This window comes from Anabrus simplex, chromosome 5 (genome assembly GCF_040414725.1).
Source record: "Anabrus simplex isolate iqAnaSimp1 chromosome 5, ASM4041472v1, whole genome shotgun sequence".
Classification (NCBI taxonomy): domain Eukaryota; kingdom Metazoa; phylum Arthropoda; class Insecta; order Orthoptera; family Tettigoniidae; genus Anabrus; species Anabrus simplex.
In genome coordinates this window covers 14296953-14312814 of record NC_090269.1, presented here as the reverse complement: position 1 = coordinate 14312814, position 15862 = coordinate 14296953, and the positions used below count along the sequence as shown (strand labels likewise).

The 15862-nt window shown below is 38.8% G+C and overlaps 1 protein-coding gene across 1 annotated transcript in view; it reads right to left on the bottom strand.

Moving 5' to 3' along the window:
• The window catches only part of bma (SCY1-like protein bma), a 1798985-nt gene that overhangs the window by 1199393 nt on the left and 583730 nt on the right, over positions 1-15862 (bottom strand). The window contains exon 2 of the mRNA XM_068227755.1: positions 12272-12637. Coding sequence (XP_068083856.1) covers positions 12272-12637 — 366 coding nt within the window. The remainder of the gene's footprint in view (positions 1-12271; positions 12638-15862) is intronic.

Below are 15862 nucleotides of genomic sequence, written 5' to 3'. Positions count from 1 at the left end.
TTTACAATGCTACAGAAAAAAATATGCTTTACTTATACCCCCGAATGTAGCACTAGTTATATTGACAATACGGCAGAGGCAATACAAATGTCCTAAGCCACGAGAAAGACAGTGCCTGTTTACTGCCAACATGCAGGATTAATAATAATAATAATAATACTGTTATTTGTTTTACGTCCCACTAACTACTCTTTTACGTTTTTAGGAGACGCTGAGGTGCCGGAATTTACTCCCGCAGGAGTTCTTTTACATTCCAGTAAATCTACCGACACGAGGCTAACGTATTTGAGCACCTTCAAATACTACCGGACTGAGCCAGAATCGAACCTGCCAAGTTGGGATCAGAAGGCCAGCACCTTAACCGTCTGAGCCACACAGCCCGGCACGTGCAGGATTAACAGTAACTGTAAAACATCACATCGGCAAGTAGGGTCCTTAAACTGTAAGGTCAGCAAAACTGAATCGAACCCAACAGTAAGAAAATACATATTAATCACTACCTTCTGTATTACCAGCGGAGAAATAGTAAGAGATTACATGTCAGTAAGTATACACAATATGCGCAGACTGACAGTGTATTTAGTTGGCTGTGGGATGGAGCTGTTAACTACACGACGGAGCTTTTGAATAAATTTTAGTCAACTGGAGTACCCTCGAATATCCTGAAGCCGACGATTGTGGCACCGATTATCCTTTTCAGGTATATAAATGCTCCTTCCCTCTGCAAAGGAATATGATTCTCAACAAACTGATGCCGAATATTACTGGAGTCGCCGTGAAGATTGGTCACGCTGCAGGCTAAGTAGTATTCATTCCTCGGTTTCAAACCATCCCTTCGGATATACCATTTCAATTTGGACGTATTTGAGATTTTCCATGTGGATCAAACACGGATAAGGACAATCGCTTAAAGCTGTAGAAGTTCATCTTCGAAAACTGTACTTCTCCCATTGTCAATGGAACAAATATAAAATAATGTGTCGCATGCAATTAATGTAAAAACTATGTGTGTTAATAAATACTTTTACCTTCTATTTTGGTTTAAAATAAATGTTTTTAAAACATCTAACGGTTGAATTAATAAACGCGGGAGAAGCCGCGGGTACATGCTAGTAATAATAATGATAATTCTAACGGATTGTCCTTGGATCCTAGAACATCTTGTTTGACATATTTGATTGCTATTAGAGGATTCATGCGCTGGAATCAAGTTAGACTCACGCGTGTTCTAGTCACGTTGTTAGCTTTATATTTTTATCATATTATTTTATAATTTGCAACTATTGAAATTCCTTTTCTTTTGCTTCGAACCGCTAAATTCAATTTTTAAGTAGGACTCAGTCTTTTTTTTTCAATAATTTAAATTTATGCATCTCTCCCTGTATAGAATCAATAATGTAGTTAAGAACCGATTGCGATCCAAGAGATGAGGAGGAAGTAGGACAGTATTTGAGCTAACTACAGTATGTTGCGTCAAAGTATACAATATACTTGAACACTGCCGCCATAAGATGTACAATGAACCAGGATTTATTAGGGCCTTTGAACACTCACACCAGGAAGGTATTAAAATATTGTAAATTAAATGCTAAATTCAAGTATGTAGAATTATATTCCACGTTGAAGAATATTAATCATTTTAGCCTGCACCAGATATTTATTCTAGTATTTCGGCCACATGCATTGAAGTATTTGAATATTGTAGAATGCCATGAGAAATCCCGACCAGAAAGATGTAATTCCTTAAAAGTAGTACGATACCCGATCGTGGGTATGTCCCATGTGCCTTGTATTATAGATTTCCTTACGTTTTCCCACAACTTTCTTAGGGTGGAAATGGCGCATTTTAACAGACACTCCACAAATGTTCTTGAATAACGATAATGTAATTACGTTAATATTTTTGTTCAACTGTTCGTTAACAACGTTATTCTTTATCATTGTTTCAATTTACTTGAAATGCGAACCAAATGTTTTTCCAAAATATAGTACCAGTAATCGAAATCCATGTTGATATGACCCGTACATCCATTGTATCGCACAAAATATAAGTCGAGTAGAATTTGCTTATGTGCATTGTCTCTGTAGTTCTATTCCAAGCAATAACTTTTCCTGATAAACTGTATAGAAATATGATACAATAAGATTCTCCCAGAAAAATGTGCGAAAAGGTTTGAAGAGTTATTAAGGAAAGAGAAATGCGTGATCTGAGGTATTCGTTTCAAAAAGAGAAAAAGTTGTAAGGAATAAATGGCTCATTGTCACATTCTCCGGCATAATGACTTCATAAAGAACTTTTTCGAAGGCAAGGTGATGGGAAAGAAAGGCAGAGGGAAACCACGGAAGAAGACCATTGAAGAGGTAGTTGAGATGATGGGATGCCAAGGTTATGGAGAAATGAAAAGGATCGCAGAGAGAAGAGATCAATGGTTGCTACGACAAGGCACAGCCTTTAGATAATGATGATGATGATGATGAGTCATGATACCTAGGTACAGTACTACATTTACTAGGATTACATTCTTTGTGATTACTTCTCTTCCCGAGAAGCTATGTGAAGTCCAATTAAGGGTTTACTAGAATTACTTAGTTTGCAAGGTTGAACAAATAATATATGGATCTTAAGATCCTAAAGATCTTAAGGATCTTAAGGATTTTAAGTCAACTTATCAACCAGATTATGATTTTCCTCATTTTCTACACTCTGCACAATAATTCACATTTTATTTGTATTCAAAGAAAGTAAAACGCGGTGTACTTCTACTGTGCTATCTCCCAGCTGTATTAGATAACCGTGCCGCATGATTGGTGTCACTCGGCACTCGACAACAGGGGAGTAATTGTGACTGACATATCTCGCAAATGTCAGTTTTGCATGGCGTGTGCCATCCAGTCGGTTAACACGCCCGCCCACGTTCGGCTAATTACATTAGTACACGGCCAATCATACCGTCCAATACTAGCAACCGCCGTAGTAATAATGTAAAGAGAACATTTAGACACAAATTCAGATCTAGCCTATTGGCTTTTTACTCGGAACTTTAGGGCACCACACGGAAGTAACGTTAGGGCCTGCAGGGCCTGCAATGTAAGCGGGCCCGGGTCTTAAAGGGGTCCCACAAACTCTTCGCAAAAAAAAAAAAAATTCCCTTTAGCTCATTCCATGTTAAGGACCCAGTATTTCTCTTATGGTCCTACAAGGAGAGAACACATCCCGTCCTAGACACCAATGATTCCTCGAGATTAAGGAATATTACTATGTACTTTATAATGTATTATGAGAGAAAGAAAATGGATGAGGCATGTTTTTCCCGTAAGTTATTAAAATAACTACTGACGCTTTTCTATTTTATAAATACAATAGTAGAGCCATCGCTTTGTAGCCTTCCTTCATTTTCTTTCTGGAGTTGCTCTGGTACATGTAACGCATATTCCGTTACGTTGTGAATCGCCGGCAGCTTATCACTGTGTGGAGAAATCATCTGTTTATTTGTGTGTGTGTTGTAATATTCTTTTCCTGTACAGCAGTTGTTACTGAAGATGTTGATGCTGTCGTGTGCAGCGAAACTTCACGGTATGATTTCTACTGATACAGCAATTCGCTATGACTTTTATCTGTGCTTGGTCTTGTTATTTAGCTGTTGTTTCTTAAGCGCATTTTATTTTTGCCACATACTGACCACTTTTTCAAAAGCGCATTTTAGTGTTACCTTTCTTTCCGTGGGCAGTAATAGGCGTAGCCTGGAAAAGTGTATTAACTGCATCCCACAACCCGAGTCTATTAATCTGTTTTCTATTTTCTCCCAGCTTGCGTTGAACTTCACTACTGTTGTTCTGTATGTGAAGTAGATTACCCATGTTGCTATCAAAACAAAAATAGAATCCCCCCCCCCCTATAACCCCTTTACGTTAGATTTTAAAAAGAATTGCAGTTAAGTTTCTTATTTCTTTTATTTTAAACTCAAGTTCTGAGTTTCACCAACATATTATACGCCACGGTTTGCTGTTGAGCAGAGCTGTTCGATATGGCCACCCTGTTGTTATAAGAGCAAGACGGTTTTCTTAACATAGAACGACCTGTAGACTAATATCACTCTGGGAAATTTAGTGGAATTAGTCAAAATAGATTTGTTTTCTTACACACTTTATGTAGAAGAATTTCAACACGCGTGCCTCTACCATCAGTTTATTGCGTTCAGTGTAACACAGCACGACTGAAAAAAAAGAAAAAACTACTTGCCCTTGCCATGTCTTGCAACACCACGGCACGTTCTTAAGAAAAGATCTGCACCAAATTATTTAAACATTAATTACAGCAATGAAAATTGATACCAAAATATCATAGTTTAGTTAGGAAATGATACTTTCCCTATGTGTATGGCACCTGACATAGTATCACGCATAAATTTTGCAGAATATTTCACTTTTGTAACATATTTACTCGAGAGCAATGCATAATGTCAATAATAATTTGTAGCAACAAACTGTCAACTCAGTTTCGAGCAAGTTCTCTTTGCGTGAAGTTAAGAGTTTGTCAGTTGTACCGTTTGATATTTTTCAAACTTTATTTGAACAGCTTTTTATTCAAGTTTGTTCGTATATTTTTCACAGTTGTAACCAAATAAGTTATCGTTACGGAAGAGTATAGTTCTGTGCCGGCCACGCGGTGTAGAGGTAGCGTTCCTGCCTTTTACCCGGAGGCCTCGGGTTCGATTCCCGTCCAGGTCAGGGCTTTTTACCGGGACCTGCGGGCTGGTTCGAGGTTTGTTCTGCCTAAGTTATTACAGTCGAGGAGCTATCTGACGGTGAGTTGGCAGCCCCGCTCTACAAAGCCAATAAAATTGGGCGAGAAGGTTCGTCGTCCTGACCACACAACACCTCATAATCTACAGGGCTTCGGGCTGAGCAGCGGTCGCTTGGTAGGCCATGGCCCCTCCGGGATCTTGTGCATGGGGTTTGGTTTATATAGTTCTTTAGTTAGTGAGAACTGAAACCAATTTAAGTACAAACCTCTAAGTGGATCATGGTTGCCAGTTCAGCAGCTTAGCCGTTAAAACTATGGAAGCACTCAAATAAAACCTCCTGTATTTCATTCTTAACCCTTTTACCCTCCAGGGTTAGTTATTTCCTCGACTCAGCAAGGGATTCCACATCTAACGCCTCAAGGACAGTGTCCGGGAGCATGAGACATTGGGTCGGGGGATACAACCGGGGAGAAGGACCAGTACCTCGCCCAGACGGCCTCACCTGCTATGATGAACGGGGGACTTGTGGGGGATGGAAAGATCGGAGGGGATACACAAAGAAGACGGAAGGAAACGGCTGTGACCTTATGTTAGGTTACCATCCCGGCATTTGCCTCGAGGAGAACTGGGAAACCACGGAAAACCACTTCGAGGATGGCTGAGGTGAGAGTCGAAACCCCCTCTCCTCAGTTGACCTTCCTAGGCTGTGTGGACCCCGTTCCAGCCCTCGTACGAATTTTCAAATTTCTCGGCAGAGCCAGGAATCGAACCTGGGTGTTCCAGGTGTTCGATTTCCACCTCAGCTATCCTCGAAGTAGATTTCCGTGATTTGCCACTTCTTCTCCAGGCAAATGCCGGGATGGTATGTAACCTAACGCCACGGCCGTTTCCTTCCCTGTTCCTTGTCCACCTTTACATTATACCCATCCCCCCAGCACTGCCCTGCTCAGCATAGTAGGTGAGCCCGTCCGGGCGAGGCACTTGTTCTTCCCAGTTGTGTTGTATCCCCAACCCAATATCCCACGGTTCAGGACACTGCCCTTGGGGCAGTGGAAGAAAGATCCCTCACTGAGTCCGAGAGAAAAGCCAACCCTAGAATGTACACGGATTTAGAAAGGAAGAAAGAATGTAACTATTATCATAGCCGTTTTGATGTGAGGTCACTATTTTGTTGTGATGGGCTTGAATTTCAAATGGTCTTCAATTGGTTTGTGTGGGCTAACATATTGACAATAATTACGATGTGACGTGTGCATGTTTCTAACGTTAGTCTGTAGACCTAAGTCAAAGAAGGAACTCAGATAAGAAAGTACTGCATTCACCTACAGTACAAAGAAATCTACCCAGCAGAACACAAAATATTGCTATTTTCCCTAGAATGAATTAGAATTACTGACTGAAAAATCTGTCATTACGTAGAATGCTCAGAATACTACTAGCAATAACTCTTTCTCATTCCCTTTAATATTCTCAAAATGCTATATCATTCCAAGAAAATTAATTTTCTCAATTACTGCTTTAACCCTCCATTGTTACTCTTGGGTCTGAATGACCCATGACGTTATTCAATCTTGTTTCGGAACATGTTGGCAATAGTAGACAATGTTCATCTTTCTTCTAGCTTCCCGCTTTATTTTTGCTAATAGTTTGGTAGTGCACGCCAGTCGTGACGTTACACTGCAGCTTTGTTTTAATTTTCAGGGTACCACAGACCTAGCAAGCAGGTATGTAAAAAAGGGGTTCGCTAGACCCAGGGTAGTAATATTATATGTAGTTTCATTTCGCGCTTTTGTGTTTCTTTACCGCAGTATGAACACAAGTCATGACCTTAGCCTCTGTGTACAGGAAGCATACAGCAGATGAAACGGAACCTTCACGTATTCTTGAGATGCTGAAACACTTCATAATTGTCAGATATGTGCCGAAGATGAATAAGTGTGTGATTTTGATGAGTACCTCGTACAGTGATGCCAAAATTGACGAGAGCACAGGCCACGCTAAGGAGCCTGAGATGATTATCCTCTACAATTCTACAAAAGGTGGAGTAGACAAGGTTGAACAAATGAGTACTTTATATGACGTAGTGTTACCAACAGCTGTAGTGCACGTCTGTAGTGGTAATGTACATGCGATGCTGAGATAATAATAGTTATAGAATTAGTTAATATGTATATATATAGCTTAAGCATAAGAATCGTAGAAGAAGAGGCACAAATAATAATAATAATAATAATAATAATAATAATAATAATAATAATAATAATAATAATAATAATAATAATAATAATAATAATAATAGTAATAATAATTGAACGATGGAAACGCGCAGTGAGAAGGAGCTATGCCAATAGAAAAGAACATAGGAACAAGAGAAAATCAAAGGTTAGCAATATAAATAAGATATATTTAACAATAAATAAATAAATAAATAAATAAATAAATAAATAAATAAATAAATAAACACTTCACAACAAGATAATAAATCGAATACAAGAGTTTGATAGATAGTGAATTATATAGAGGAAACCTCACAAGATACGAAAAATGTGCCACATTTACAATATTGATTATAAGAAATGCATCCAAAAACCGTATGAATAGACATAAAGCGTACAATGAAGAATAATAAAAGCCGAATAAAAAAGGAGCAAACCTGAAAGAAAAATGCGAAAGGAAGAGAAAGGGGAAATGAGGTAGGGATCGAAATGGGGAAAGGATTCACTTCGCCGGGTGTGTTTATGTTGCGGGATCTGTTATAATGATTATATTGCACAAGGTAGCATTGGTCCTAGGAATCAGATAATGTGATTTCAAAATTACATTGTCCATAGCACAGTTCGTGATTGAAAAGTTATGGTAGAAATAAAGACTTGCATATGTGATTTTGATACTAAAATAAGCCGACGGAAGGAAAGCTCAGCTGGGGCAGATGGCCCAAGAAAAATTGTAATCTCACAATAACATTATGATAAGTCTTGCTCACCGAATTACTTGAAGAAATAACAGTCCAGATGGTAATGACGATATAGAACGTAGCACAGTTGTTTTGGTGCTCCACCACTCCGAGACGAAGGCAGACTCAATTTTTTAGAGCGGCGGAGTGAGAATATATAGCAGTACAGAAACATCGAGAAAAGTAAAGAAGCTGAAAGCCAGCATGTTCCAGAAACGTCATAATCACGTGTCCAATAGGTAAGCACCAGCAAACACACAAGCGGAGAAGGCGATGCGTGGAGAACATGACGTCAGAATCACGTGATGAATAGAGTAGACATACGACAGGTGAGCAGAGCAGTAGAATGAGTGACGCAGCGGCGGCGTGATCGGAGAAAGAGCAGAATGCGAAGGTAGGGATTACACGTAGTATTAGCGGAGATCGTAACAGTAGGGAAGACAACAAATTGCTGGCCACTTTCTCTGTTCCTCTGCATATTGAACATTGCCTCCATAAATAGCCAGAAAAACATAAACGGAAGAAACTCTCTGAATGAACTTTTGAGAAACCATTTGCAGCAGGAAGCTGACAACAAACAAATTGCTTCAACAATAAGAAAACGAGCCATATCACTGACGGGCTTAGAAGAACGCGAAATGGAGAAAGCGGTAAGCAGAGATCACTCAAAGAAAGGTGCTCCTCCGGTACGGAGAGTGTATCAGTTTTCATGTTTTATATGCAAGAAATTCATGTGTTTCAAGAAACATGCAAAGCTCATTTGTAGAGAGTGTCTTTAGTAACAAATGTGACAGGTTCCCATTCCTTAAATTCTCCTGAGTAACATTTATTATGTTTTCTGATCTCCTTTGGACTGAAAAGTGTGAGAGAATAAAGTGCATACCAAGAATTACACTGAATATATATATATATAATCGCTTTCGCTCGTTGGGGGCTCCGCCCCCAAACCCCCAATTGTTCTACATTACAAGTGGTCACAAGGAAAATTACTGTGACGAACCGGTACTTCGTTACGAAAAACGGATCGCACCACCAGACGGCCCATATATTCGCGTACATATTTGGTCCTCCAATATTTTCTCGTACTGTATATTCACGATTTATAGAAAAGATAGCGTTAAACGTTTCAACGTGGTGAAAATTACGTACGATTCTCACAAGATAAGACATTATATTCCTAACGTAACGGGGAGCTATTGTCTTGAAAGTTGGTAGGTTTATCGTGGTTGAAACGCTCTATATTTCCATTATTTGATGTTTTGTCGTATCTGCATCGAGTTTACCGTAGATTGGTTTAGAACCTTGGATTACGAGTGCAGGGTTTATGTAATACTTTCGTTTTTCCATTTTTACTGGGTGCTGGAATCATGCATTTTGCTCACACGTGACCCACGATCGTTCCAATGAGCCTGCCAAATTTCATGATTCTGTCGGTCTTATAAGTGTGTAAAACAAAAAATTAAATGGGGAAAATGTAGAAAATGGACGTTAAATCGGATAAATGCAGCTCTATCCAAGGCATAAGGGATCAAGATACGACCGAAATTTCCGGGACCGAAGTTGTAGATCTCTTCATGATGGGATCCGAACGTCTTGTCCATTTGGAGGTACGACTAACAGTTTAGCCACCAAAATCCTCGAAACGTTACTTAGCACCATAATGAAAATTGCTTCCAGATTTCGGTAATTTCTGGAGATAAAAACGTTAAACAATGCAACTATTTCGAATTTCTCCGTCGGTTGAGGCCAAAGTTGTAACTGCGACAAATTTTATTTTTTGGCGCACTGCAACATATCGTCCAAAATTTAGTTTAAGGGAAGGGAATTAAAAATAACAAAAAATCAACATTTGGAACTTTTGCTCAATGCAGCCTATTTGATTGGACGAGAGGGGGGGCTAAATATGAAAAATTTGAACTCTTTGGAATTTTTCCAAGGATTGCAGCCTAATAGCTATCACATTTCCGAATCTCAAGTTCCTAGTTCATCTGGAAGTGTCGAATCCGAAATTTGAGACCGATACTTTGATTTGGTGGGGAGGGGGCTAAATATGAAAAATTTCAACTTTTTGGAATTTTTCCTTGGGTTGCAGCCTAATAGCTATCAGATTGCCGAGTTTCAAGTTCCTAGCTCACCTGGAAGTGGGCAAACATTAATGTCAGTCAGTCAGTGAGTGAGTGAGTCAGTTAGCCTTGTGGCTTTATATACATAGGATATGCAATATTTAGTAGTGTAAATTAGCACGATAATTATTTAAATGATAAATATGGTAATCATAGACCAAAGCAAGATGTTTCTTAAGTTTATATGAATACGTTATTATGATATCCTGAACCGCAATTTCTTGTTCTGCCCATCAAAAGGGCTGGTATACAATTCGGGTCTGTCAGACGCAGAGTAGCAATTTACATTTTCACACATTAGCAACTCAGGGTTAAGCAATTTATGAACAATGGGCTTTTTTCCTCATCATAAAAGTGTAAACATCATCTGTGAACCTCTGACTTGTTACATTAATTAAGATTTTATTTTCTTGGCATGCGGTCATCGTTACATAATATTTAGCTCTTAAATCATGTACATAGATCACGGTCTATGCTCATATGTATATTTTGATTACTTTATTATGTATTACCGTTTGTTTATGCATTGCTTATATTTTTCAATTTGTATGTTACTTTTTTCATTACAACTTTCCCCGTTTCTTTTCCACTTTCATGCTCCGGATTTCTTTATCCTTCATTTTATTTATTTTGTGATATTTGCTTTCTTTCTTCATTATATGTTCTCCGAATCTTTCAATTTCAGCTCAGTTACCTTTGATTTTATAATAAAATAATATATTTATTTTATATGTGTATTATTTTTAATTTGCGTGGTTAAGTGTAAGAGACGTCCACGAGTACTAACTTCGCCACTGCTTAAGTCAAAAATAAATAAATAAATAAATAAATAAATAAATAAATAAATAAATAAATAAATAAATAAATAAATAAATAAATAAATAAATAAATAAATAAATAAATTTTTGTCCTGGGCTATCAATTTGTATTCCATCCGCAATGTACCAATGCATATTTCCGTGACGCTTCTTCTTCTTCTTCTTCTTCTGCTTCTGAAGAAGAAGAAGAAGAAGAAGAAATACCTAACTAACTAACTAAATAATTAATTCATTCATTCATCTTTTACCTGGGATATCAATTTGTATTCCATCCGCATTGTATGAATGTATGTTTGCGTGACGTATTTACGCACTCCTACTGTATACTGTATTTAACAACGAAAATTGTTCTGATAGATTGCATAATCAAAATGTGTCTGGAAGGCGTGACTATTATTCAGGGAAATAATGGATAGGAAGAGCATTAATAACATATGAGGTGTTGTTTCTTCATCGACGTACTGTATGGTCAAATAAATAATAATAATAATAATAATAATAATAATAATAATAATAATAATAATAATAATGGCGTATGGCCTCCGTAGAGGCCTTGTGGTGGTCTGTTTTCGAGTAGAAGCCCTCTAGACTACTTGCGTGTCAGTAAGAATAGGGCCCTACGCAGTGGCGGCTGGTGTTATCTGAAGCTGGGTGTTTTATGGAAATGTTCAATGTCACATTTTATATGAGAAGCTTACATAAATATCAAGAAAATCTATTATCGTTAAGTAATGAACTTCATACCTATTAAAACTGAAATATATCCGGTAATTAAACACAAAAAATAAGAAGCTAATTTTACAGTAAACTACAGTTATTCTCACCTCACTTGAATTGAAAATTTGCCCTCCCTTCTATTCATTGGTGCAAAATCTTGGTAATATTGTGGGTGACTTGCATGGCGTACCGTAGTAGTGCGGAAAAAAATTATCATTGCGAGAGGATAGAATGCAGGAATGAAGTCGTCTCCGCGTAGTGGTGCAATCTAATGGGGACATTTGGGTTGTTTCTCGATAGGGGGCTTGTAGGTCTCGTACAAAAGCCAAGGACCGATACCTGACGCTATGTACAGGCTTATGCTCACCGCTTCGGAGTAGCCTTAGGAAAGCAAACCCCTGAATTTGATTCGAAGCCGACAGCGTTTATTGGTCCACTACGAAAGATTAGTAACTTATATCGAACGACCAATGGACGTTGATTTTAACATGCTTTAAAATGCAGTATATGCTAGGTTTATTGAACAAAAATTAGAATAAAAGACGAGAAATGAAATGTTAAATTACAGGGAGTTGTGCAACACTGCGACAATACCACTCACCGCCCCTGGCTCTACAAAAACAGCCAGACCTCGTGCAAGAAATATTGAGCAATTAAGGTTAAAATCCACGACCCGATCGGGAATTGAACCCTGGATCCACTGGAAATAATGAATGAGAAATGACAACATAAAAATATATTTTTTCGTTTTTCACACTTGTAAAGATAATGGCAGGGTCAGAAAGATACTGGCTCCTTCGATTTGTTTTCAACAAAGATCGTCCTCTTCACAACAGCAAGTTTGGAGTTTCTGGTGGAATTTCATTAAATGTATGAGCGTTTCATCGAAATGTAGTTATGAAGACATGTTCTTACCTGCAGTATCCCGTACTTGAGCTCGATATCGAGGAAATGGTACTCCCTAGCGTGTGGCGGAGGTCGCGGTGCGCTGGCGGGCTGTGTCTGCTGTGATGCCCCGGTGGAGGGTGGACCGGCGCCTCCCCCACCACCACATTCCTGGAATGCCAACACATTGGCTAAGCTGGCGAGCACGGGCTCTGACGCGAAAGCTAGTGTCTCACTACATTCCTCCACAGGATGCAGAACTTGCAGAATCTTAGGATGCCGGAAGCGCTCGAGCTGTCGCACGCTACCACGGAGGATTTCCGTCACAGTTTCCTTTCTTTTTGGCTTGTGTAACTTCTCCGCACAGCGCTTCTCGAAAAGGAACACCGAAACTTCCTGAAAAAAGGAGAAGAGACAGTCAAATAACATGAAAAACGAAATCATTTGTGACATGTGAAATATCTCTCGAAATTTACGAAATAACTAAATACATTTTAAGCTCTATATATAGAGTATGGGAAAGCCAAGAGGTCAGATAACTTTAAATATCTTGGAGAACGGATCCAGCGGATTGGGCTTGATAAAGAAGCAAATAAGTGGAAGGCCAGATATAGATTAGCACAGAATAAATACAGCAAACGAACGATATCTTGCAGGACAAACAACAGATACTATACCACGGTTATCAAGCCAGAGGGACTTTAAAGTAGAAAAGCGACAGTTCTTGGTCACATTTTCCGGCATAATGACTTCATCAACAACTTGTTTGGAGGTAAGTTGATGGGAAGGAAAGACAGAGGGAAACCACGGAAGAAGATCGTTGAATGGGTAGTTGAGATGATGGCATGCCAAGGTTATAGAGAAATGAAAAGGATCGCAGAGAGAAGATCAATGGCTGCAGCGACAAGGCAAAGCCTTTATATGATGATGATGATGATGATGATGATGAATTTCTGATACTTAATAACAAAGGAGAAATGGGTAATCTAAGAAAGAAAGAAACAAACAAAAATACATTGTGAAAGAACTTAGGACCCGGAAAAAAGTGTGGTACATGGAGGAAGAAGAAAAATGAAGATCTATCCATACTGACAGAGAAAATCATAGACAGAAAACGTAAGAGGAGACTGAAGTTTTTTGGGCACCTCACAAAAATGAACGAGAGTCGCCTAACAAAAAAAATCTTTAACTGCTTCATCAAATTAAATGCAAATACTAAATGGGAAGAAGGAACAAGGAAGGATGTGGAGAAAGTTGGCATCAATCGAACATAAATCCTTAATACAGATATGTTTCGAGATTGATAAATTCAAGGGGTTTCAGGAAAAACAAAATGAATATTCCAAGAACCTGTTGTTATAGGAGAGGAATAGGAACCACAGCGAAATGATGAAGGCGTTCTGGAAGAAGCAAGTCAATTGTTTTCCGTAGTCAAAAGTAGGCCAACATTGAAGCAGAAGAATAAAAACAAGAATGAGAGTGAAACAATAACGTACCACCAAATTTTCAGGGTATATTACTCACACGTAGGGGAAGAAAATATGACATATTGACATATGTTTTATTTCCATGTTTTGGTGTAGCTGTACGATTTCAGAAGTCCGTAGAAAATCTGGGGATTATCGTGAGTGACACACTAGATCGGAGTGAGCTGTAGAATAATCAATTCGTCACTTCATCCTCTTAAAACTCGGCAATCACTTCTTTTACAGAGCATGAGAATTAAAATTATCCAGTCCCTCATATTTTCCAGACTTAATTACTGTGATGTTGCAATGATTGATTTCACGATGGAAAACTGTAACGAAAAAATTTCTAACTAATATATAACTGAGGTGGCATAATAGTAATAATTAGGTGCGGTCAAAGTTTCATGATACGCTTCTCACACCAAAAAGAAGAAAATAACTTCGTTACGCTTAGGAAAACCGCTACATTATAATTCTTTGTAGAAATACTGACGCGCAGCACATATATTACGATGAATTCCTTGAGAATTTTTGTACAATATTGAACCTTAGGTAGCAGAACATTGCCGACCTAAGTTCTAAGCTAATATATACATATATTTGCTTTGAAATTTGCCATCATTCGAACGGACACAGATAGGTTTTTTTTGCTACGATGAGATAGGAAAGTGCTAGGAGTGGGAGGAAAGCGGCCGTGGCCTTAATTAACGTACAGCTCCAGCATTTTCCTGGTGTGAAAATCGGAAAACCATGTTCTGGGCTGCCGACAGTGGAGGCATAACCCACTATCTCCAGAATATAAGTTCACACTTGCTCGATCCTAACCGCACAGCAAACTCTGCTGGTTGGAAGCGCTTTATTCCCATGTTAGAACATATTTTATACATCAATCTAGGGAAACATACAAGGAAAAACCTACAAGCATAACACATGAACCTATTTCTTATACGAAATGTTGAAAATTCCTTCCGTTAGCACTGGTACTGATTCAACCGGCAGCAGATGGCAAGTACAGTTGCAGAAAATGAGGTCAAATATAGAAATGTAGCGTCACGTTTTCTGACATCTCATTGTTGAGCTTCAATGCGTAACTTTAGGTGGAAATATCTGACGTAGGGCGCTGCAATGTTGAATTTAACAAAACCATAAAACCTAATGTTCAAAAACTAATCTTAAGGTAGACTTAAGTTCCTTGACAATGGTTGCATGGAAAGAAAAATGTTAAGGGGCTCTTAGTATTTGGGAAGAACGCGTATATCACCGAGAATATTTAATTTACGATTGTATGTAATGTCTCAATAATTATGCACATAAAAGAGGAGGCGCCCCACTGAAGAAATGTGTGTTTGTTTGGATGACGTATTTACGTACTCCTGCAATGTACTGTATTTAAGCTAATTCTCCTTTACACATTAGCATGAGAAAATGAATCCAGCGACAATTGTTCTGATGCACTGCATTTCAACATGTGGCTGGGAGGCGTGACTAGTAAGAGAAGTAACGGATAGGAACAGCATTGGGTGATACGAGGTTTTACTGTAAGAGCGACGATATGAGCTTTAGAATGTTTTTCATACTGATAAATCATTTGAAAAAAATCGAAATTTTGCACCATTGTCATTATATCACCTGCTGAAGTGAGCTAATCACACCTCTGAGTGGGCGAAAAGTGGGCCTTGCGAGGCAGTGTTGCTAAATATTCACGTGAATTAAGATCGGCTTGAGAGCATTGCCCTGATATCAGCATCAAACACAAACGCGCCTGTCAGCTCGGAGGTACGTGCTCAAAATCCTCTCCAGGCGAAGATTACTTTTCGGTTGTGCTTTCTAGCCGATCAAGCAACAACGCCTAGCAAAACCCATTTGATTTCGCCCACATAGCGATCTCACCGGCTAAATTGAGCAGCTCATAAAATTACGCCGGTGCAAGATAATTACTGCTTTCCGAAATATTCATCAGTATGACCAACACTCTAAGGATCATATACCCGCTTCACGTTGTTTGAGACCTCCGTTCAGAAATGGAAGGAGGTAATTTATTATGATACCGAGCGAATTGGCCGTGCGGTTACAGTCGCGTAGCTATCAGTTTGCATTCGGGAGACAGTCAATTCGAACCCCAATCTCGGCTGCCCTGAACATCGTTTTTCGT